The 23,809-nt window shown below is 40.8% G+C and overlaps 1 protein-coding gene across 1 annotated transcript in view; it reads right to left on the minus strand.

Moving 5' to 3' along the window:
- Positions 1-2,214: 2,214 nt before the first annotated feature.
- CLTRN (collectrin, amino acid transport regulator) overlaps positions 2,215-23,809 on the minus strand; it is a 33,155-nt gene continuing 11,560 nt past the window's right edge. Inside the window, exons 4-6 of the mRNA XM_058535492.1 lie at positions 16,273-16,386; positions 12,005-12,199; positions 2,215-3,040 (exon numbers count right to left, since the gene is read on the minus strand). Of these exons, the coding sequence (XP_058391475.1) occupies positions 2,884-3,040; positions 12,005-12,199; positions 16,273-16,386 (466 nt within the window). The 3' untranslated portion in view covers positions 2,215-2,883. The remainder of the gene's footprint in view (positions 3,041-12,004; positions 12,200-16,272; positions 16,387-23,809) is intronic.

Genomic DNA, 23,809 nt, shown 5'->3' on the forward strand with positions numbered 1-23,809 from the left:
CTCCACGTACAGAGAGAGGGGCAAGCTTTGCTCTCAGAGGGGATAAGACTATGAGCTTGCGACAGCTACCATCTCATTTTCTTGTTTATTAGCACACATTTATTGAGCTCTGATTATGTAGACTTTCAACTCCATGAGGGCAGGGATTATAAAGGAAAGAAGGAAGGGAGAAAGGAAGGGAAGGAAAGAAAAAGACAAGGCACTAGGCTAAGTGACTTTAACACTCTAAGAATATTATATTTAGTGTGAAGATACAGATAGGTAAACAAATAAATAAAATAAAATATTATAATCATTATAATTAAAAATATGTAAAGATACGGTGACGTTCCAAAGTCATGGTTAATTCTATCTGGTTAGAGGTGGGAGCAAAGTGAAGTGGGTTATGAAAATGTTTATGGAGACAAGGCTGTATTAGGACTTTTGTGGGCTCTAGGGCAGTCCTGCCTCTGTGGTCTCCTTCCTCCATAAAAACACATTTAAATATAATGTAATTATAGTGCAATGAGATGAGTATAATTATCAGGGAATTCTAGGAGCACATAGCTGGGAGGTCCAGCAAAGACCTCCAGGAGGGCAAGATGTTTAAGTGAGAGAAACCCTAAGGACAAGCTTTAAGAGTGGCTGAAAGACAGGGAAGAGGGTTCCAGGTAGGTGGAACAGCTTGTTCAAAGGCCTGGAAGTGAGAGATCTATTACAATTGGATGAAAGAGAGAGAGACAGAGAGACAAAAAGGGGAGAAAGGATGAGCTATGAAGTTAGAGAGGAAGGTGGGGGTCAAACTGCAGAAGGCCCTGTATTAAGGAGTCTGGCTTTATCCTAAAGATAATAAGAAGTCATTTAAAAGCTTCTATGTTAGGAATCAATGGGATCAGGTTTGCATTTTGGATATTCATTCAAGCTACATTGCAGCCCATGGACTGGGGAAGGTGTGATGGATATTCTGGGGGTCCACCAGGCCCCCTCTTCAGGGCCCGTGTACCCATCCCCAGCTTTTGGAAATATTGGCTTTTGAAGGCTCACAGCTGAGTCCTTCAATGAGAATTGCCCTCAGCCACAGGGAACTGCCTTTCCCAAGGGCAGATACTGTCCTAGAGAGCACCCATGGCCATGAGATACAAAGGCCCAGCTACCTTATCTCAATCAGGGACAATCTCAGCTCCTAAGCTCCCTGAAGGATTGGCTGAGGCCTCTGTTGTAACCGTGTTGCTGGTCACTTTGCCTAATCCTACTCTGTTAGTTTCCTACTGCTGCATAACACATTACCACAAACTTAGTGGCTTAAAAAAATACACATTTATCATCTCACAATGTCTGTGGGTCAGGAGTCTGGACACAGCTTAACTGGGTCCTCTGCTCAGGGTGCAATCAAAGTGTTGGCCAGATTGCCTTCTCATCTGGAGACTTGACTGGGGAAAAATCTGCTTCCAAGCTCACTCCAGTTGTTGAAAGAATTCATTTCCTTGTGGTCATAGGACCACAGCTTCCTGCTGGCTGTTGGTTGGAAGTTGTCTTCAGTACCAAGTGGCCACAAGCAATTCCTAGAGGCTGCTCACAGTTTCTTTCATGTGAGCTTTCCCAACATGGCCATTTACTTAATCAGGCCAGCAAGGAGAGTCTCTAGAACAAGTCTGCCAGCAAGACAGACTCAGACATCACATAAAGTAATTGCAGGAGTCACATCTCATCACCTTTGCTGTATTCTATTCATTAAAAGCAAGTCACAAGTCCCATTCTCACTCAAGGAGACGGGATTACATGAAAGCATGAACATCAGGAGACAGCAGACACCTTCGAGTCTGTCTGCCACACTCGCCTTCCTCACTTCTTACAGGTATAACTCCTGAGAGCACTCCGCAATAAACTTCTGCATGCAACTATCCATCTTAGAGTCTGTACCCAGGGAGCAAGACTGTAGGCAGAGAAGTGAGTTAGAGACTGTTGCTGTAACATCAACTATGGGCGATAGCAGTGAGAGATTGAGCAGCAAATTTTCTTTCTACTAATAAATGTATAATTATTATTAGAATTTAGAATGATACATGGCCTATCTGGAAGTAAAATCAAGTCTAAAAACTACAAGATGTCTTTAAGCAAGGATACGCACAACAAAAATAATTCATTTCTAGGGCTGCTGAGCAGATTAAACGTAACTAATAAAAATTAGCCTTACTATGTTCCATAGTGTGAAAATAAATCTCAGACCACAATTAGTCATATAATCAAAAAGAGATGATTAGCACTTTATTAAATTAGCATAGATTGTACTTTTACAAATTGCAGAAATAGTCAACAAATAGAGCTGCCTTATTACAGACAAAATCAGAAAATATATAAGCAACTGTTGGTATGATAACAGGATCAAATTCCACCTTGTGTATCAACCCTCCCATTTCTACTCATTCCATTTACAATAATTACTTTTTATTCTTGTTTACTTAGTCACATACAGAGTGATATAAACAATATTCAAAAAGGATCCATTTTCAATGATTTCTTCACCATAGTATAGGTATTCTCCACTGGAAAAATATTTTTCTTAGGTCTTCAAAATGTGAAATATATATAGTGGCCTGACCTTATTTCTAGAAATGCTTAAATACAAAAGCATTTTTAAATGAATAACTACAAACACCACATGACTACATTTATACACTGTGTTGTCAGAGAAATATATTAGAATATTTTGAGTAGCCAACAGTTTATGATTCCAGTTGTCTTCATGGGTAGAACTGATTGCTTTTCACTTTCATGCACAATCAAAATTTCTTACAAAAGAAGAATAGTGAAACAAAACATATAATCTGCCCTTGATAATTTGTGGTGCTCGGCAGTTGCACAGAAAAAAGTGTTGAGTTTCTTGAGGAAGCAGACAGCAGCCCTTCAGAGTGGGGTGAGCCGCTCATCCTCTGTCATGAAGGCATCGTTAATGTGCCCTCCCTTCACGTCCAGGGGATCACAGCGGATACCATTTTCAATTGTGATTGTGTTTTCACACTTATCTTCAGTGTCATCCACTTCAGATGGTCCTTTGTTCTTCCTAAATGCACATAAAAAGAATGATTGGTATCTAGCAGGAGAAAGCATGGTCTTCTGTACAAACATGGAGAGCAGGAAAGGGAAGGGGAACCTTAGAATGATGAAATAATTGATGACATTGTGTATTTTCAAACAAATTTCAAAGATCATAAAGAGCTGATAAGGTGAAAAGATGCTATCAAGATAAGAAGTCTGCCTGGGTGATATAAACATATTGATCAGAACAAGTGGGTCTTATTTGGAATACTAAAATGAATATATATGAATATGTATATGAATGAGTATATATGCTTATTTATATGACTGAAAATGTTTGTATACACACAATATACACATATACATTCACAGACAGAAATTGCACGAAGGAATGTGAGGAAATGTATAGTAAACTGCAAGTTAAAAAATTTAGCTCTACGAGAACAACTTGATAAAAATTGAATTTAAAAAAGCAATAAATTCCTCTCACAGGATTTGACAAATTAGTGGTCTGCAAATGCTGAGTGAAAACCAAATTGAAATGAGGTATCAAGAAGCAAACTCACATTACTTTGTAGAAAGGAAGTAACCATTATAAATTGCAGATATCACTGCTTGGCTCTACTCATTACAAAACAGTTGCATTCATTTGTAAGTAGGGTTTTTGGAATGAGAAAACATTTTACTAACTACAACTCATAGCTATAATTCCAGGTCATTCCAAAAAACTCTATACGACAGGATAAATTTTTGAGTTTCTCTTCCTCAGACCGTTTGTATACCCTGCTACCCTAACCCAAGTGGTAACCAGACCCTTAGTATTTCCTTTGAGAGTGGAAAGCTGTAGCCTTGAATTCAAGGGTCTTTTGTGAAAGACCAAGACACTCAGCCAATTATGTTTGATTTCATGGAGGTAGGGGGAGAAAAGAGTAGTGCCTAAAGACGCCCAAGGATGATGCCCCAGTGATGACCGAGACAGAGTTTCCCATTAGTCCTACATGAGAGTCCATTTTAATGTGCTTTAAAGAATATGGTGGAGGAAGAGAGAGAAAAGAGAGAGCTTTTGTTTACAAAAGAATGACAACTAACATAGAAGGAGTAACAGAAATAGAAAACCACCACTACAGTAATAATTGATTCTGATGAGGCTCATCAATGGATGCTAAACCATTGAGTGAGAGATGGTTAGGGAACAGGATATTCACATGGTCTCAATATATCACTCCCACAAGCAATGTACTAACTATAAAGAGACACTTGTATTTTGTAAATGGAGAAATTTGGTGAACATCACCAACAATGAGACAAGCTGACAAGTGCCTCCAGATGTGATGCACTGCACTGATAAGATTTTATATATATATAATTTATTTATTTACTTATTTGTTTACAAAATTCTATGTTCTGTGTTCCTACCCCCCACCAAATTTTTGTGACCTGAATCTCCCCAGAGGAACTAATCAGACAAACCCAAATTTAAAGATATTTTGTAAAACAGCTGATCTGGACTCAGCACAGAGTAGGTACTCAACTAATCTGCTTAGAGTTGGATGGACACATACATGTATGGCTGGTTAGCTAGTTAGACAGATAGATGGATGAATGGATCGATGAATGTAGATCAATGGCTGGCTGGTTGGATGATAAATTAATGGATGGATGGGTGGTAGTTGGGTAATTGAACAAACAATTGGATGGATGGATGGACAGACAGACTAATGCTGTAGGCAAAGTTACTTAGACAGTAGCCCAAGGTAGATCTTGAATGGGATCCACCACAAGAAAGGGAGGGAGGGAAGGAAGGAAGGAGGGAAGGAAGGAGGGAAGGAAGGAGGGAGAAGGAGGGAAGGAAGGAAGGAAGGAAGGACGGGGGGAGGGAGGGAGGGAGGAAGGAAATATACACATGTGATATTTCTTGTATCGTTATGTTTTCAAATGGATGGAGGGAAATATTCATTTTCCTACCTTAGGAATTAGGAGTTAGTATAGATTTTGTCAGACTTTGCTGATAGTTTATTAGATAATTTCAAATAGCCAGATTTCAAAAAGAAAGGTAAAGTAGCATTCCAATACTGCAGATTCCACTGTCATCACTTGAAAGTATTTTGCCATTGTATATGCCACTGTCAAATGTCACAATGTGTCACTACAGGCCCAATGCTGGGTTAGAAGTAAGGAGTTAAAGTCCCAGAGACCTAGGAAAGGATAGGCTGCTGTGTTTTTCCATCCTCAGGGTGAAGACACTGCACTGGCCATTCCAAGCAACAGCAATCAGCGACCAGCGCAGGATGGGGTGGGCATAGAGTTCCATGTGATGAGAAGGTCCTCCAGCTGGGTGAAATCACCAACCAGAGAACTAGAATACTTTGGTCCCTCCTCCTGTGGACAGGAGTATCGTAACTTTCCATGTCCTCCAGAAAGCATAAGCGATTGACATTCTATAACCATCAATCACATCACTTCCATTCATAGTATCCAAATTCATTCAATAACCATATTTTGAGTGCCTATCATGTGTTGACAGAGGCACAGTCTTTGTTCTAAAGTGAAAAGCGGGCCGGCCCAGTGGAGCAGCGGTTAAGTGTGCACGCTCTGCTGCAGCGGCCCGGGGTTCACCGGTTTGGATCCCGGGCGCGCACCAACGCACTGCTTGGCAAGCCATGCTTTGAGGGCATCCCATATAAAGTGGAGGAAAATGGGCACGGATGTTAGCCCAGGGCCAGTCTTCCTCAGCAAAAAAAGAGGAGGATTGGCAGATGTTAGCACAGGGCTGATCTCCTCTCACACACACACACAAAAAAAAAGTGAAAAGAAAGGACTCAATAAAAGGGAAAAATTTCAAATTTCCCACATCCTCCTTCCCCCCATTTTTTATGGATTATAAAAGAGAGGAGCGATGTTTTAGAAGGGATGAAACCCTAGTAACAAATTCATATTTATAAATTATCATCAAAAAATGCCTAGCTCGTGCAATTTTCCCCCAAATCAGTCCTCACTGGGCTTAGAGTGAATATTAATTCTCCATAACAATAAATAGATTTTAAACAGTCAAATTTTACCCTGAAATTTGTGTATGTAAGTATGAAACCCATATTACAAAAATCTTAGTGGATGGAGCATTCTGAAGTAGGTGGCAATGCAACAGTAGCGTTAGAAATAATGGTTGTCAGTGTTTATTTGACAGTTTCTTCAGCTAAAAAAGTGTTTTTATGAGTTAGAAAAAACATTACAGAGAACTGGACACATGCAGCTCACTGCAAGGAATCTTGCCTCTCCCTCCCCAACCACAAAGGAAAAATAATCCATCAGGTATCACAAAGGAATGGGAAGAACTAAAAAGGAAGATGCAAACGGATGAGGACAAGTTTCCCTTCTTTAGTAGAAGCATTTCTCAACCAAAAAGATTCTGAGCGAAGTCACTGTGGAAATTCATCAAACCGAGCTGTGTCCGCGGCAAATTAGGCACATATTGCTCTTTTGTGACCTTAGATCCAGTTATTCAGAGTCTTGGGCTTCACAAACTGCCGTGTCAGTAACTTGCTGGCTGGTGGACATGATAAGCCGCTCAAAGGTTATCTAACAGTAACACAGCGCTTTGTCACATCTCATAGTGTGTACTGTAATAAACTGATTCACTGCCTGTGCATTGCTCTTACTAAGAATAATAAAACTTAACTCTCTTTCTGGATCATTCTGATTTGATGTTCTGCTAAAAACATGAATTCTTTTTCCTGAATAATAAAAGTGAGGCTTAATGACTTCCGGTGTTGCTGTAATGTCAGCTGGTCCAGGAAGATGATAAAACAAAACAAAAAAAAAACACGTGACTAAATTACCTGAAACTAGCTCCTAGGAGCCTTGAGAGTGCATATCTCTCATAAATCTAGAGAGAAGAGGGACAAGGAAAGGACAAAAAAGTATCAGGTGGCCCTCGGAGCTAGGGAGTGTTGAGGAACAGGGTTTGCTCAAGATAAAGCAGTGGCGCCTAAAAACAGAGAAAGTATTTCTGTCTCCTTTCAAACAAGGTAGGGCTGAAGAGCCAAGGTCCAAGAATAGCCAGAAAAACAACAAAGCACAGACAAATATGATTTTAGAACAGGACAGGATCAATTATTGGGGAAATAGGACTGTCCTCGTAACCAGTACGGGTGATTCCTGGGGAAAGTATCAGTGTTACTGGAATGATTTCAGCGGGCATTGCAGCACACTGAGACTGGTAGGCTTTGCGATCAAGCCCACCTGGTTTTAAATACTGGTACCACTACTTTCTAATCATGTGACTGTAGGCAGGTGGCTTTTTATCTGCCATGTGATAGCAATAATAATAATAATCAGTATCTATTACATGGCAGAAACCAGACTAAGTGCTTTGCATATATCATCTCATTTAATTCCCATTGCAATATTACGTAGATTTTATTATTATCCTTGTTTTTCAAACAAAGGAGCTGAGACTCAAATACATAGAGCAACTTGTCTTTCAGAATGGAATAAAATTGGTGAAAAGAGTAGACCTAGAACTCTATTTAATCTCCCCAGGCTTCACTCAAAACATATATTTGATTCCTATTGAGCATGTACATTTAAGAACAGCAAAGAAAAACAATTATTAGCTCTAACATTTCTGATTTTATTTACACTTTTATTTTCAAGACTACTCATTTAATTAAGGCTTTATAACAATGTGAAGTTTCAGTATACAAAAATGTTGGCTGAGTGTGTGAAAAGCAAGATTTGTAGAAATCCAAAGGCACTTCTGTTTACTATTGACCTTACGGGAATAGAAATATAACCAGAAATAAACCAAGTGAATTTACTAATGACTCTACTCAACTGTGAGCATTAGCTAGGTTTCTATATCCTGAGTCCTTGACCTGGCTTTATTACCAACTACGAGATTATAATCTCCTTTAGTCAAGGACCATCATGTTATCTATGTTTGTCTCTTCCACGGTATGTACTATAGCTCCTATCACAGGATGGATGGTCAATAAAGGAATAAGATATTTTTACCTCTGAGTCTTGGTTTTTGGAGAGACGGATTTAGGTCATTGTTAAGGTCCCTTCCTAAGTTCCCAACATTATAACAGTCTATTTATATATGGTATTTGTAAATCAATTCTACTATGTACATTCAAGTCTGAAATTGTGTTGTATCTGCGACTCGCCTTTTACGGCACCAAGTGCAAGGTTACATAGAATCAGCACTTTATAACTGCTTTTTGATGGTAATGCTAGTAACTTACATTGATATAACACTTTCCAGTGTATAAAGCACTTGCGCGTATTCTCTAATTTTGTCTTCTCATCATCATAACTATTTAAGAAAATATTGTTATCCTCATTTTCCATATGTAACCTGCTCAAGGTCACTCAGCTACTAAAAGCCTGGGCCTGAGACTGGAAACCAAAACCAAGAGTATTGATCCAGTGCTCTTTCTACTAAAACACACATCACATCATCAATTTCATCACCATTACCGTTATCACATCACCCTCACCATTATAACCACGATTATCCTTGTCATCATCCACCATCACTGTCACCATTATCACTACCATCACCATCATCGTCATCGCCATCATCATAAAGCTGACCAGAGAACTAAAACATCTACTTCCAGGCTGGGGCTAGACACACATTTAGTACAGACATTATTGTGAAGTATATGCAGTTCATCTTAGTTGGCTTCCAATCTACCCAAATTGTTGCCCAAAAGTTAAAAAAAAAAAATCACTTTTCCATCTTTTTCCCTTCAACAAATCTCTCATTTCCACAAACTGCTATTCTCGACTAGATGATAATAGAGAAGCAACCTCCTCAAACTATTTCACAAGGAGATGGCAGCGGCAATGGTGTGCTGAAGCTGGCTGGTACAGGCTTGCAAGAGGTGACCGTTAAACGTTCAGAAATTTCATACTTGATAGGAAATCGGCAAATGCTACAAATCAGGGTTTTTTTTTTTTTAGAGAGCTGGTTAACCAGTTCATCACTATTATAGTAAACAGTAGACCTAATAAGATCATTTGCCTTTTAAAATAGGTGTTTGTTGACTAATAAAATCCCAAGTAATGAGCCATTGGACCGGAAAATTTTCTACAATTTGGTGGCGATATCTGGATAGAAAAGAGATCCTTTTCCAGCATCCCTTAATCACAGAAATGGGTTAAGCTGATCTTGGATAATAATAATTACTGCTGATTTAGTGCATACTATATCCTAGGTACTTTATACACATTTATCTCATCCAATCCTCATGGAAGCCCTGTGAGATATTATCTCCCTATTACAGATGGAGAAACGGACTCATGGAAATTAGATGACCCAACCAAGGTCATTCAGCTAAAGGGTATAGCTGGTATTTGAGGTCACCTAGTTTGGGCTCCAATGACTGCATACTTCCCACCCATGGCTCTGAATAACTGATGTAACGCTGTTATTGACACAGCTAACAGAATTGTGAAACTTTTACTTGAGAAATTTCCTCAACAGTAAGTTTAAATATATCTTCAATGACACTGGCACTCTTCTCCATAGAAGCAGAATGGTGACTTAGATGACCCTGTAGTCCCTCCTGATCTTCTAAGTTTAAGGTTTCATATCATGCAAACTATGTTCATTATTATCTAATGTATGGATTGGATTGTTGAACAAATATTTGTCTTGCTCAAGTCTAAAGGCTTTGGGGGCAACTCCTACATTTTCTATGATTAGAAAGGGCTTTCATTACAATTATCAGGCCTCTCCCCACTTCAAACTGCACCCTCTCCTCACCTTTGAAGCAATACTTTGCCCAAGAAAAACCCACCACAGATTGTATCAAACTTAACAACTCAGTTTATCTTCAGAAGGTTGTCATAATTGTCCTGACTGTATTTGCTAATTATTGATGCCCTCCAGGTTCACACAAGAGATTCGTCCATCTGTTTTCCTAGTTTGAACGTGAAATGAATATGTGAAGGCAAGGTTATGACAGCAGCCTCACTCCTCCCAGGCAACAGATTATGATGCTATACACTCAATTATTATATTACTGCAGAAACTACTCAGAAGGAAAGAGATAGCTGATCCCAGCACAAACCAGTTGAAAGACCAGCAAATGGCAGGATAATAAAATAATAGTAAGAGCTAATACTTATCGAGCACTCACTGTTTGCCAGGTACCACTCTAAGCACTCTACTGTATTAGCTCTTTTTATCCCACCAAGTTAATTATTTCCAGGATACCTCACTGTCGCTCTAGCAAAGTTATCTATGCACAGACAGCAAAGAAAAAATTAACCAACTTGACTCTAGCACCACAAACCACATTCTCCTCAGCTTGGTTTCTCTGACTCATTGCCTGTGCTTCCTGATATCCATACAGTTAAAGGATTATATACAAGAGCAGAATCTAGGAGATAAATGCTTTGAATCTAAGCAGTCTATCTCCAGAGCCCATTCTTCTAACTCCTACACTATCTGGTACTAGTGACAAAATTGGGAACCAAGGAGATGAAGTGAATTCACAAAGGTTACAATCATTAGAAACAACAGAATCATAGCATTTTAGGATTACTACAAAACTTAAAAATATTAAACGTGAGTATTCAAATACTGCAAGAGAATATTTCTTAATATTCTAAAAAAAAATTAACAACTTGTACCAAGTCTCTTTGCAATACATTTCAAGTCAAGATCAAGAAAATCAAGTAAGTACAACTTGATCTTAATCTTTGACTTTAATTCAGGGACTAGACATAAATCCTATTTATTCTATAGCATTTCACTTATCATTTGTAAAAAAAATTACAAAGCCCCAAATTTCAAATAACTACCTTCTGCTAGTAACTAGGGTGAAACATATGGAAAGTAGTAAACCTCAGGAGAAACATTTAATTGAACACACACTTGGCCAAACACATTCCCATATGTTCCATGTGGGCACCAACCCTTTTGAAAACCAATGTATGGCACTGTGATTACCACTTACCTCTTCCTTTCTTCCGAGAATTTCTCTTCCTCGGTATCAGAAGGGAAGATTTAGAAGATCAAAATGTCTAGTGAAGAGTTGAGGACTCTTTCTACTTTCCCTCTGGATCAGAGGTACTTGTAAACAAAATTATTTTCTCCTTTCATTGTGCTGAGAAATCCTGTCTTTTCTTCTGCTGCCCCACTATCTTAGTAACTCTCCCACTGGTCTGAAATTCTCTCTTAAAGTAAGATCAATAATTTAGACAGCAAAGTTTGCAAGTGCCCCAGAATCCAGGTAAATGAACTTGAGGAATGGGAATCTCTATGTAAGTAGTTAAATTGGAAGCTTTCAGACTAAGTGAATTAGAATAACCTGGACATTCATTAAAATGCATCCCCTTCAGAAATTCTAATTTAGTGGATAGGGCAAAGGAACCAACATTTTAAATAAGTGTTCCAACTGACTCTGATGTGGGGAGTTGATTCAAAGGCCGCTTTGAGGAATGCAATTCTATATAATATCATAGGCACTAGAGGGATGAGCGTCCATTAAAGGGAAGGAAGTATAAAACAGCACAAAAGTATCTGGGACAAGACGGCAGCTGCAGGCACTGGGCCAAGAAGAGGCAGGCCAAGGTGGGAAGGCACAGAAAGAACTGTGGAACTGCTAACATTTGGAGGGGGATGGCTACCAAAGATTAACTCTGCCTGCCCAAAAAGTCAGTTTAACTCTGTACATCCAGTTTACAAAATCATAACACAGGTATTAAAATCAACTCTAGATATGAAACATTCATATGGTGTAGAAGAGAGAGAAAGATAGTAATGGAAGGACCCATAGTTAAGTAAGGGATATTAGACTCGAAAAAGTCTCTAAAAACAAGAGCATAAGTGATAATTTGAAAATCACCAATTTTTTCAAAGTTTCAGATTTAAGGTATTATCTTCAGCTAGGGGAAAAATCCTCTCCTTATTTTTCCAAGTCATGAGTAAATAGGAAAATGCTCTTTAAATCACTCCCTTTCAATATCTTACCTTCTACGTTGCCGGATTCCTGATAAAATCAATAGCATAATTGCAACTACGACGACACAAAAGATCACACCAAATATAATAATCCAGATGGGCACAGATGCGTCAGTGTGGGGCTTTAGAGTGGAAGGAATTTTTAAAAATTCCAGAGTCTGGTCATCCAAAGAGAAGGCATTGTTGATCCGGTTCCTATTCATTCTAAAATACAATGATGTTTAAAAACAAACAAGACAGAAAAAACATTAGAAACAGAAGGTACAGCCCTATCTCTCCATGATTATAACTATCTCTATAAACAGAGCATCTCCCTAGCAGGAGACTTCAGGTTGAATAGACAGTTTGATGAGGGCAATCACACTGTGGTTTTCTTTTCATAAGTTGTAGTGCTGGCTTCCAGAGAGATGCTCATCTATGCACTACTGCGTTCCATTGTTGTGAATGTCCTAGAAGTAACCAGAAGTCCTGAGCTTTGAGCTCTGCCCACCATGTTTTATCTCCTGAGAGGTAGCATCTAGATTAAAATGACAGAACTCTATTGAAGGTGGCTTACGTAAATACCAACAGCCCAAAAAGATAAAATAATATGTAAAAAGTGGGTGATAAACATGAGAAGAAAAGAAAACCAGGAGCAGAAAAGAAAACATGAAGTCAGGAGCAGCTGCAAATCCATCAATTTGATCTTTTTTTTTCCCATTAATTCAACAAACATTGTTGAAAATATATTAAGTACCAGATACTGTGCTAGGCGCTGGAGATAGAAAGTGAAATAAAAACACCAAGGAGCTTACAGTCTAGAAGGATGGCAGATCAGGCCTGCCTCAATCACAGTGCAGTGCAAAATGTTCTATGAAAGAGGCAAATACAGGCACAATGGGAGCACAGCAGAGGGGTAAGTACATCACAGCCTGAGAAGTTGGGGCTGCTTTCCTGAGAAGGCAACTTTTGAGCTGTGTTTTGAGGGAAAAGTAGGAGTTCTTTAGACCAAAATGTGCAGTGAACACAAGAATGGAAGCATGGTATACTATGATTTGTTCAGTAAACTGCAAGTAGCTCCATATGACTAAAGTAAATAGAGCTTCAGGAGTCCAGAAGTCTAGAAAAATATAAAGGTAAATATGTCCCTTTTCCTGGGGAAAATCTGCATTTTGGGTGGTGATGGCAGTTAGGGAGGGGTTGGTAGCAAAGACTTATTTGACTGAAACCAAATAAGTGAGTTTCTAACTGAAATTTGCAAATTGGGTGAGGAGATTTCTTGGAGCTTTTGTATGGGCTTTATTGAATTCACATTAGATAGGCTGACTTCATCTACCTCTAGGGCAGCACTGGGAAAGAGAAATATAATGTGAGCCTCATGTGTGACTTAAAATTTTCTAGGCACTACATTTTTTAAAAAAAAAAGTAAAAAGAAACAGGGAAAATTAATTTTAATAATATATTTTTGCCCAATATATCCAAGAAAATATAATTTCAACATAGAATCAATATTGAGTTGGTTCACATTTTGTTTTGTACTGAGTCTTTGAAATTTAGTGTGTACTTTACACTTAGAGCATATTTAATCTTGGACTAGCTACATTCCAAGTGCTTGATAGCCACATGTGGTTGACTGTATTGGACAGTGCAGGTCTTGAACTCGATAGCAATGGCTTGAGAATCTCTGCAGACCAGCACCAGGCTATCAGGAAAGATCTCCTTTAGCAAAGAAAAATCTACACTGAGGCATGATTATTCATGAATGTGAAGGAGAATCCCAGCGAGATAATCTACAGCAGGGGATAATTTCAATGTAATTTTTATCAAACTATGGAATGTTTTCTTTTTTCATAATCTAATATTAATAATCTGGGAACACAAACCTTTTCACAAAGTAATGAACCCTACTACTAAGGTATAACTTGGAGTAAAATGAAAGTTCAGTACAAACTAAATCTCTGTCTACCACTGAAATCCCCAGTACGCATCAATCACTGTGGATCTCTTCCAGCCAAGACTGGCCTTGAATAAGTCCAGGCCCTCACAACAGAGCTAAAACAGACATCTTAGAACTGGTCGATCGTGCCCTCCTCTCATTCCATAGGTGTGGACACTCTAGCAGAGAGAAAAATAGTCACTGGATGTGGTGGCAACATGCCTGGGTTCAAGTCCCCACTCTTCATTTTTCTAGCATGGTGGCCTTAGCAAATCAATTAATGTCCCCGAGCCTCTATTTCCTCATTTATAAACCAGGGATGGTAATAATTACTTTAAAATGATTGGTGTTGATATTAAATGCCACAGATGCATAAGAACACGGCTTGTGAACCAGAAGGTGTTAGGCAAATATTCAGTGGAACTAGTATTATTTTGCCCAACCACATAGATTCTTCAATCTTGAAATTCCTGTTACCTGCCCTGTAGATACCATCTCCTTTCTCTTCACTCTTTCTTCCCTCTTGGTGTTGTTTCCTTTACTTTCATACAATCCTGATGAGCCCTACTCATTCCCTGACATAAATTCTCATTTATTGGCTATCCTCACCCCCTCATAGCTTCTCCTGCTAGGACCTTTGAAATAGACATTTTCTTGTGAACATATTCATCTACATCCTTGACCTTCACCCAAAAGACTCACTCTTCCTCCTCACATTAACTGAAGCCTGGTTTAACCGCAATGACTTCATTTTCCTTGTAGCCCTCCCAGATCACAAGGCTTGAATAAAATCCCTTTTCACATGAAATACGATATTCCTAATTCTTATTCTCTAAGTGATGGGTCTTAACAGTATTCTTAGTGGCAAAAGCGCAGAAACAATTTAGTTCAAACCTTCTGGCTGAAGCAGATTAAATCATTTTCCATTGGTATAGATCCTCAATGCTTTTGGTTCAGCAAGGGAAATAGATGATCGTTCACACAAAAACCTTTGGCATTTGATTATACACTCATTATCTTCAATGTTAATATTTTAAAGAAAGCAAATGAGTTCTTTCACTAGATATTTCTCCTTGGTAGAGAGAATAACATGCATTTCAGTAACTTATAAATCCTTTGTGAGGAGAGTTCCTTTGTTTCGTTCTTTCTTTTTCAGGAAATAGTTTGTTTCCTGAACTCATCCAATATACTTTTGCCCAATATCAATCATGTGTGGGATTTGAAGTTTTGACACACATCAAGTGCACAGTCATTGAAATAAAAACAAACTACATCCTTCTGCTTCTTTGAAGTAAAGAACACATTTCACTTTTAAAAGTTTGTTATGATCACAAGGAAAAGAGGAGGGGAACTGTCAGGAAAACCTGTGTAAAACTTGAAATGGGTAAAAAATATTACTGAGTGTCTGGCGAGTGTAATTTTCTGGACAATTTCCACCTTTTATTGTCTTTGAGTTATTTTGCAAATCTGTAAGTTGTCGAAAACTGAAATAATGTAAATGATTCTTGCCCATAGAAAATCAAGCGAATTGTGTCTGGTGGAACATGATTGATTACTGCCTGATGGAAAGACTGGTACATCTTTTTGTAAATGGACATCACCATTCTGCAATTCCTTTATGCGCGTGATTCCTTGAAGTCTCCATTGAACTAGTTTTAATATCTCATTAGTTTATTCATTAATTAATGAGATAATAAAATCTTTGATAGTATTTATTTTTAATTTGTATGAGAGTCATGACTTTACCTTTTTTACAATACATATCTTTTGAAGATAAAAACTATACATTCACTAAAGAAGGTAAGTCCTTAGAGACCCAAGAAATGTGAATATTTTTCTTGGTTTTTATGTCAAAGGTAGGACGTCCCTCAAAACACCTTCCATTTATTAACTCATTTAATCTTCTCAACAACTCTGAGAGAGGGGTGCCATCACCATTCCCATTTTACAGATGGTAAGAGGAAAGCAAAAAAGGGGAAGTAATTTGTCTGTATTCAAATAGTTAGCAAAAGGCAAAACCGAATTACAAATCTAAGCATTTGGGCTCCAGAATCCATGTAACAAACCATCACACAATAGCGTCGTAAACTTCTGCCTACTTGATGCTAGAGGCACCCCCCCCCCCAATTATGACAGTGAAAACGTCTCCAGGCATTGCCAAATGTCTCCTTGGAGGCAAAATTGCCCCAGGATGAGAACCACTGATGTACACTAATCTCTAATACAAACTAATGAAATAAATCTTTGACATCTTAATAAATAAATCATTGTGAAGCAGAGAGCATTCTTCACTATCTATGAAAACTGTTGAATTAATCATCTGGTGGATTTATCGGTAGAAGGCATATTTAGCAGTGATTACCTTATGGCTGACTGTACCTCAACAGCAGGAAGGGTGTGATTTTTTGAAGGATCTGTAACCACAAACCAGAATGACACCCGCTGGGTTACATTGCAAAGTAGGACGTGGGAAATTCTGCAGATGATGAGAAGAAAAAATACATTACAAGCAAATAATACCAAATTGCATTAGACCACCCACTATGGTGTTATTACCATCTTAAGAGATGTCTTAGCTATGTATGAAAAGGCATTCCTTTTTTTTTTTTTTTGTGAGGAAGATCAGCCCTGAGCTAACATCCAATGCCAATCCTCCTCTTTTTGCCGAGGAAGATTGGCCCTGAGCTAATATCTGTACCCATCCTCCTCTATTTTATATGGGACGCTGCCAGAGCATGGCTTGACAAGTGGTGCGTCAGTGTGCGCCCAGGATCCGAACGTGCAAACCCTGGACCGCTGTAGCAGAGCACGCACACTTAACCACTACGCTGCCAGGCCGGCCCCTGAAAAGTCATTTCTACCAGTATGAAGAAATTGTCTTATTGAGAAGAAAATTATATAGGAAATCTCCATTGTTTCAAAATCATACATTTGAGAATCATTCCTTAAAAAAGGAATCTACCAAAAAAGAAAAAAAAAAGAATTACTCAATAGAGAGCATTAGGGATCTCATTCTCCATCACCTGTCAGCTGACAGCACCCCCACTTCCCCAACACTTGGCCTCTCTAAACCACAGAAGCCTTTCCTGTTTCCTCATCAAGCTCTTTTTAGCATTCTCCTTATTCAGCCTTCCACCTCTCACATCTAGACAAATGGGTTGCCGACTCTTGATCCAATATGGTTTGCTCCGTTGGCCACTATTTCCATCCCTTTCCCACTCCAATATGGGGGCCTGCCCAAAAACAGACCTGCAAACTGAAGTGCTATAATTAATTTATCAGCGGCCTGTGAACACCGTTTTTGCAATTGGCTGCTTTCCCTGTAAATGGGAAATGTGCCTCACTCTACTCTCTATACACGGATTACGGGGAGAAATGACAAGAAAGAAATGGCATTAGTGTTCAGACTGGAGACAATCTATATACAAATGTATGAAATGTTATGAAGGTTGACAATTCTGGGAGAGTTCACGTTAAATCAACATCGTCAGTGCTAAAACATAAATCCTGAATGGCTTTCACCATTTCCTTAAGGGCAAAATGGCAAAAAGTGACATTAGCAACCATTCTAGAAGAATGAAGCACACATCCCCTTTACTAATAAAAGTAAATTCGTTGTTTTTCCTTAAAAGAGCATTCAAGTGTATTAGGTTCGTTTTTACAATAATGAAAGAGCACCCTTCTGTCCATTTTCTGTAATTTTCAGGACCTAGTAGAAATTATTATATTTTCTCCTTTTCAGTGTCAAGTACAAAAGTCAAGGGGCTCCTAAGCCCCTCTGTCCCCAGCCAAGCACCGGGGACCAGCAGTGGGAAGCTGGATGTCCCCCTGTCCTCAGAGAGCAGGCGGTGCCCCCATGAGGTCCCCGTGCCCGTGGGGCGCTGGCCTGGCGCGTGCACGACCCCGTGCCCCAAGGGCCCCGACGTGCGGACCCCCCACGCGCTATCCTTGGGAACCGGCCACGCGCTATCCTTCCAGCCGCACCAAGCACTATCCCTGCAGCCTCCCCACGCGCTATCCTTGCGGCCTGAGGCCAACGGTCACCGCAGCCCAGGGCGCTTCGCATCTGCAGACCTCGGACAGATCTGGGAGCCGAATCCGCCCTCGAAGGCCCCGACCCCGCCGCACCGCGATCATGGGCAGCTACCTGGGCAAGTACGTGGGCACAGCCGAGCCCGCGCTGCCGCCCCCCGCCCCGGAACGCAGGTCCCAGCGACTCAGGCCCGCCGGCCGCCCGCCACGCTGGGATCAGGGCCCAGCCGGCCACGTCCACCAGCAGTGCCGGATGCGAGCCAAACCCCGCTCCACCATCCCGCCCGGCGGGGACCACGCCACCATCCGGAGGGCCTTTGTGCCCAAGGCCCGGAAGCACTTCCCCAGCAGGGCGGCCCGCCACACCTCCATGGGGCTGGCTTTCTCCGAGAATCAGAGTTTCGTGCAGCAGTGCCTTTGGAACGTCCGGAACCCTCGAGGCACCCGGGGCCCGGTGACCGTCAAAATCCATCCTCCTGAGAGCAGAGGGAGCGTCTACAGGTGTCCACCCCCCGAGGAGCCCCCGGACCCCTGTGCCAAGGAGACCGTCCTGAAGGCCCTCAGCCTGTGCCCGAAAGGAAAAAAGAAGTTCGACGGACCTCTCTGGTTTGAGATCCCTGACACCGAGGAGAGGAGCCCGAGCCCCCCGCGCAGACCATCCGCCTTCAAGCCCGTATGGAGAAATGGAGTGATCCCTTCCTTCGTGCCCAGGCCTGGGCCTCTGAGGGGACGCGTCTGCCCCTGATGCAACAGCGCTTGAGAGGAGGAGACGGACCCCTGGCCTGACCTCCAGCCTTCCCTGAGCCTTCCCTGTCTGCTGCCCACCCTGCTGAAAGGACACCTCCAGCCCCAGAGCCTCCCTGGAGACCTGGGAGCGGATCAGCACTCCCTGGGGCCTGGGGCCTGGGGCCTCCTGCAGCCTGATGTCCCCTTTGTCTAAGAGGCAAGGCCCTGCCCCCACCACCTGCTGAGACTCAAACCCACAGTTCTTCTACCCTGTTGACCCCTGTTCTCCTACTCCTCCATGAGTCACTGACCCACCAGGCCGCCTCCCACCACCCGGACTGGCAGGTCTGCCAAGCCCCCAGAACCCCCTCTCTGTTCCCTGCAGAGCCCAATCTGAAGAAACACTGCTGATATGAAAACCTTTGCCTTCCTCCTGCCCACCCTCTCCTGCCTTTTCTCTGGGGACACACTCACCCGGAAAGTGTGCTTCTCCACTATTTGCCCAGTTTGTAGAGTTGAAAGTTCTTGTTTTAAATAATAATAATGGTACAGCTTTATTATCATAGAGATTGTCATAGTCTTTCTTTCAGAGATTCACATATTAGGATTTTGTCCACACCATGGTCTTTTTTTTTCTTTTGCTTTTTTTTTGTGTGTGTGAGGAAGATCAGCCCTGAGCTAACATCCATGCCAATCCTCCTTTTTCCTGAGGAAGACGGGCTCACATCTGTACCTATCTTCCTCCACTTTATATGGGAGGCCGCCGCAGCATGGCCTGACAAGCAGTGCATCGGTGCGGGCCTGGGATCCCAACCCCGGCCGCCAGCAGCGGAGCGCGCGCACTTAACCGCTACGCCACCTGCCGGCCACCCCCACAGCATGGTTTCTCCATCTCAGCACTGTTCACATTTGGGGCCAGATAAGTCTTGGTTGGTTGTTGGGTGCTGTCCTCTGCATTGTAGGGTTTTAGCAGAACCCCTGGCCTCTAGCCTCTAGGTGCCAGTCTCGTACCCATAGTGTGAAAGTAAACCATGTGTCCAGTGACTGCCAAATATTCCGGGGTGGGGGTGGGGGTGGGGGTGGGGGCGGTGGCAAAAATCCTCCTGTGGAGAACCACTGGGGGACAGTGACCTCTACTGGCAGAGACAGTCAAGCTTGGTCTCCCAAAATGGGTGGTTTTAAAACACCTATCAAAGATACAGGGATGAGCAAAATGAAGTGGTGCCTGCTTGCCAAAACATTTCCCCGATTTTGTGGGATGGTGTGGGGTGTGAATTATTCATGATGTTTGGCCTTATTACTACCCAGAACATGTATTTTATTAAATGAGTAACTTATTTAACTCCTTCAGGTTGGCAAAAATTAAAACAGTTAAATAATATCAAGTGCTGCTAAAGATGCAGAGAACTGGAATCCCAGGCTGCGCTGGGGTGTCAGGGGTTCCAGCCGTCCTGGAGCAGCATTTGGAAGTGTTTCCTAGAAGAGAGAGTGGCCACTAGAAACTCGCTTACACCCACACCCACAGAGATTGATGAGGATGTTCTTCACAGCTCACTCTGACTCTTTGTCAGAGCAGAGAACTGGAACAACCTCAATGGCCGTCACTAGGGGAATGGGTCAAGTAAATATGGTGTGTGCTCTCAAGGGAATACCATTCCACACGTGGAAGGGAAGAAACAGCCCAGGGTTTCCCAACTATTGGGCACTGGCCCAGCTGATTCTCTGTCGGGGAGATGCCCTGTGCATTGCAGGACGTTTAGCAGCAAACCTGGCCTCTGTCAACCAGGTAGCAGTAGGAACACCTCCAGCAGTGACAGTCAAAAATGTCTCCAGGCATTGCCAAATATCCCCTGCAGGACAAAATCACCCCCCGGTGCAAACTACTGAACTAAACTACACATTTTTTTATAAAAGGAGAACTCTCAGAAGTACACTGTTGAATGAAAAAGATGGGAAGTAGGAGATTATGTGTAGCACATGCCATTTATAGAAATTAAACAAATACAAAGTAATATTGCTGGCATAATAGAGGAGGCCAGAAACCAGGTAAGAGGTCATTTGGACACTTCGCCTGTATTGTTCTTTCCATCTAGAGCCTCTTTAAGTACTATCCAAACCTGAATTTCGTGGTATTTCCCCTCAGAGAGTCAGAGAATACACTGTAAACAAAGCAAAGTCTCTTCTCCCATGGAGCTTTCTGAGGGGGTGGAGACAGAAGACAAACAAGGAGATAAGGTACACACTGCCAGGTGGGGAGAATGATATGAAGAAAAATAAAGCAGGAGGAGGGCTGCGCACAACTCCATCAGCACAACTGTGGCCCCATATACCCTCCTCTGTCTCTGTCACCATGGAACTACACTATTCCTTACCATGAATTCAAGTTCTTTATTCAGTGTTTCCATGGGGTGGCCACTCATGCTTTAATATAGCCCCTTGGCAAATAAAATGAAAATATTTTATCCACTTAGAAATAAAGATTTCCAAAGGATCAAAATTGTTGCTGAAAATATTAAACCCGACATTTTCAATGGAGACAGTGTCAAATACAAAAAGTCCTGGACTAAATCTCTAAAAATCCAGCTTTTTTTTTGTTTTTGGTCTTAGAGTAGAAAATACTTTTTTTTCTTTCCCAGTAACTTTATTGAGCTAATAATGGTTTATAACATTGTGAAAATTTGGGTGTACATTATTGTTTATCATTTTCTGAGTAGACCTCATCGTGGCCATCCAAAGTACTCTAATTATTGTCTGTCACTGCATATATGTGTCCCCTACCCCTTTCACCCACCCCCCACCCCCCCTTCCCCTCTGATAACCACTAATCTGTTCTCTTTATCCATGTATTTGTTATAGTCCACATAGGAGTGAACTCATGCAGTATTTGTCTTTCTCTGTCTGGCTTATTTCACTTAAGATCATACCCTCAAGGTCCATCCATGTTGCTGCAAATGGGATGATTTTGTCTTTTTATGGCTAAGTAGTATTCCATTATATATATATACCACATCTTCTTTATCCAGTCATCAGTTGATGGGCACTTGGGTTGCTTCCACGTCTTAGTTATTGCGAATAATGCTGCAGTGAACACAGGGGTGCATAGATCTCTTTGGATCATTGATTTCAAGTTCTTTAGATAAATGCCTAGTAGTGGGATAGCTGGATCGTATGGTATTTCTATTTTTAATTTTTTGAGAAATCTCCATACTGTTTTCCATAGTGGCTGCACCAGTTTGCATTCCCACCAGCAGTGTATGAGGGTTCCCTTTTCATCCTCTCCAACATTTGGTGTTTTTTGTCTTAGTAATTATAGCCATTCTGACGGGTGTAAGGTGATATCTCATTGTTGTTTTCATTTTCATTTCCCTAATAATTAGTGATGTTGAACATATTTTCATGTGCCTGTTGGCCATCCGTATATCTTCTTTGAAAAAATGTCTGTTCATATCTTCTGCCCATGTTTTGATTGGTTGGTTTGTTTTTTTGTTATTGAGTTGAATGAGTTCTTCATATATTTTGGAGATCAACCTCTTGTCAGATAGGTGATTTGCAAATATTTTCTCCCAGTTGGTGGGTTGTCTTTTCGTTTTTTTCATGGTTTCCTTTGCTTTGCAGAAGATTTTTAGTCTGATGTAGTCCCATTTGTTAACTTTTACTTTTGTTTCCCTTGCCCCATCAGACATGTTATTTGAAAAGATGCTGCTAAGATCAATGTCAAATAATGTATTGCCTATATTTTCTTCTAGGAGTTTTATAGTTTCAGGTCTTACATTCAAGTCTTTCATCTTCAAGTTTACTACTCACCATTTGCTAGACTTGAGACAAGGCATTTCACTCTACATGAGTTACTAAAAAGGGCTTGAGATCTTAGTGTGTCTGTCAATGAGGGCACTGTTGGCATTTTGAGTAGGAAACTTCTTGCTATGGGGGACTGTCCTGAGCTTGGCACCATATTGATTATCTCTCATCCCTGCCCGCTAAATGCCATAGCACACTCCAGTCATAGATACAACCCCAAAACACATCACATTTCCACATGCTACCTGGATATGTTATATGGGAGGGGTCAGTACCATACTTAAGTGAGAAACACTTATAAATCTCTTCCAAAGTGTCAAGGTCATGAAAACCAAAGGAAGATGGAGAAACTGGCAGAGACTGGATCAGACTAAAGGGGAGTAGATTCTGGAACAGAAAAAGGACATTAGGTTTTTTTTTTTTAAAGGGGGGGAATCCAAAAAATTTCATAGTTTAATAATATTGAACGAAGGTTAATTTCTTAATTTTGATATATCTGTCATAGTTATTTAACATAACATTAGAGAACAAGTGAAGGGTCTAGAGCAGAGTTTCTCAACCTCAGCACTATTAACATTTTAGGCTGGAAAACTCTTGCTTGCGGGAGGCTGTCTGTTCTTCCGTAGGTTGTACAGCAGCATCGCTAGCCTCTACACACTAGGTACCAGGAGCACATCCAACTGTGAAAACCAAATGCCTTCAGACATTTCCACATATCTTCAGGAACAGTGGAGGGACAAAATCCCCCAGGGCGAGGACCATGTACACAAGATCTCTCTGCATTATCTTTGCAACTCTTTTGTAAATATATATTTTCTTCAAATTAAATACAAACATACATACACACACTCATATACATACAAATACAGGCGCAAAGCAGTTGTTTTTAAAGTTGCCTGGGCACAGTAAAATGATCTACAAGAATAAAACAAGGCAATGGATTAATAAGAGTTCCCACTGGCTTCATTGATAAAGAGATAACAGATACAAATGTACTTTATAATAAGAAAGAGCTGTATTCCAATGCAAGATATTGGCATCCATCAGCATAAGAGTGATCTTAATAATTATGTAAAAATTTTAAAAATTAGTTCTGTTATGTGTTCAAATGTATCAAGTATTTATTAGAATACTTCCCACTGTACTAGTGTCTTAAGAAGCACCATTTCCATCATTTCTCCAAGATGGATATTAGCAAACAGGTGAAGAGTTTTAGTTGCTTAGGGTCTTCTTCAATGGAAGAGCACTAGGTATCTCTCCTACATGATGGCTCGGCCAAGAAAAATAAGTCTAAGATTTTAAGCAAAGAAAAAAGTAACCGTGTGCTCAACAAATACCAACCA

Source organism: Diceros bicornis, chromosome X, assembly GCF_020826845.1.
Source record: "Diceros bicornis minor isolate mBicDic1 chromosome X, mDicBic1.mat.cur, whole genome shotgun sequence".
In the NCBI taxonomy this organism is placed as follows: Eukaryota; Metazoa; Chordata; class Mammalia; order Perissodactyla; family Rhinocerotidae; genus Diceros; species Diceros bicornis.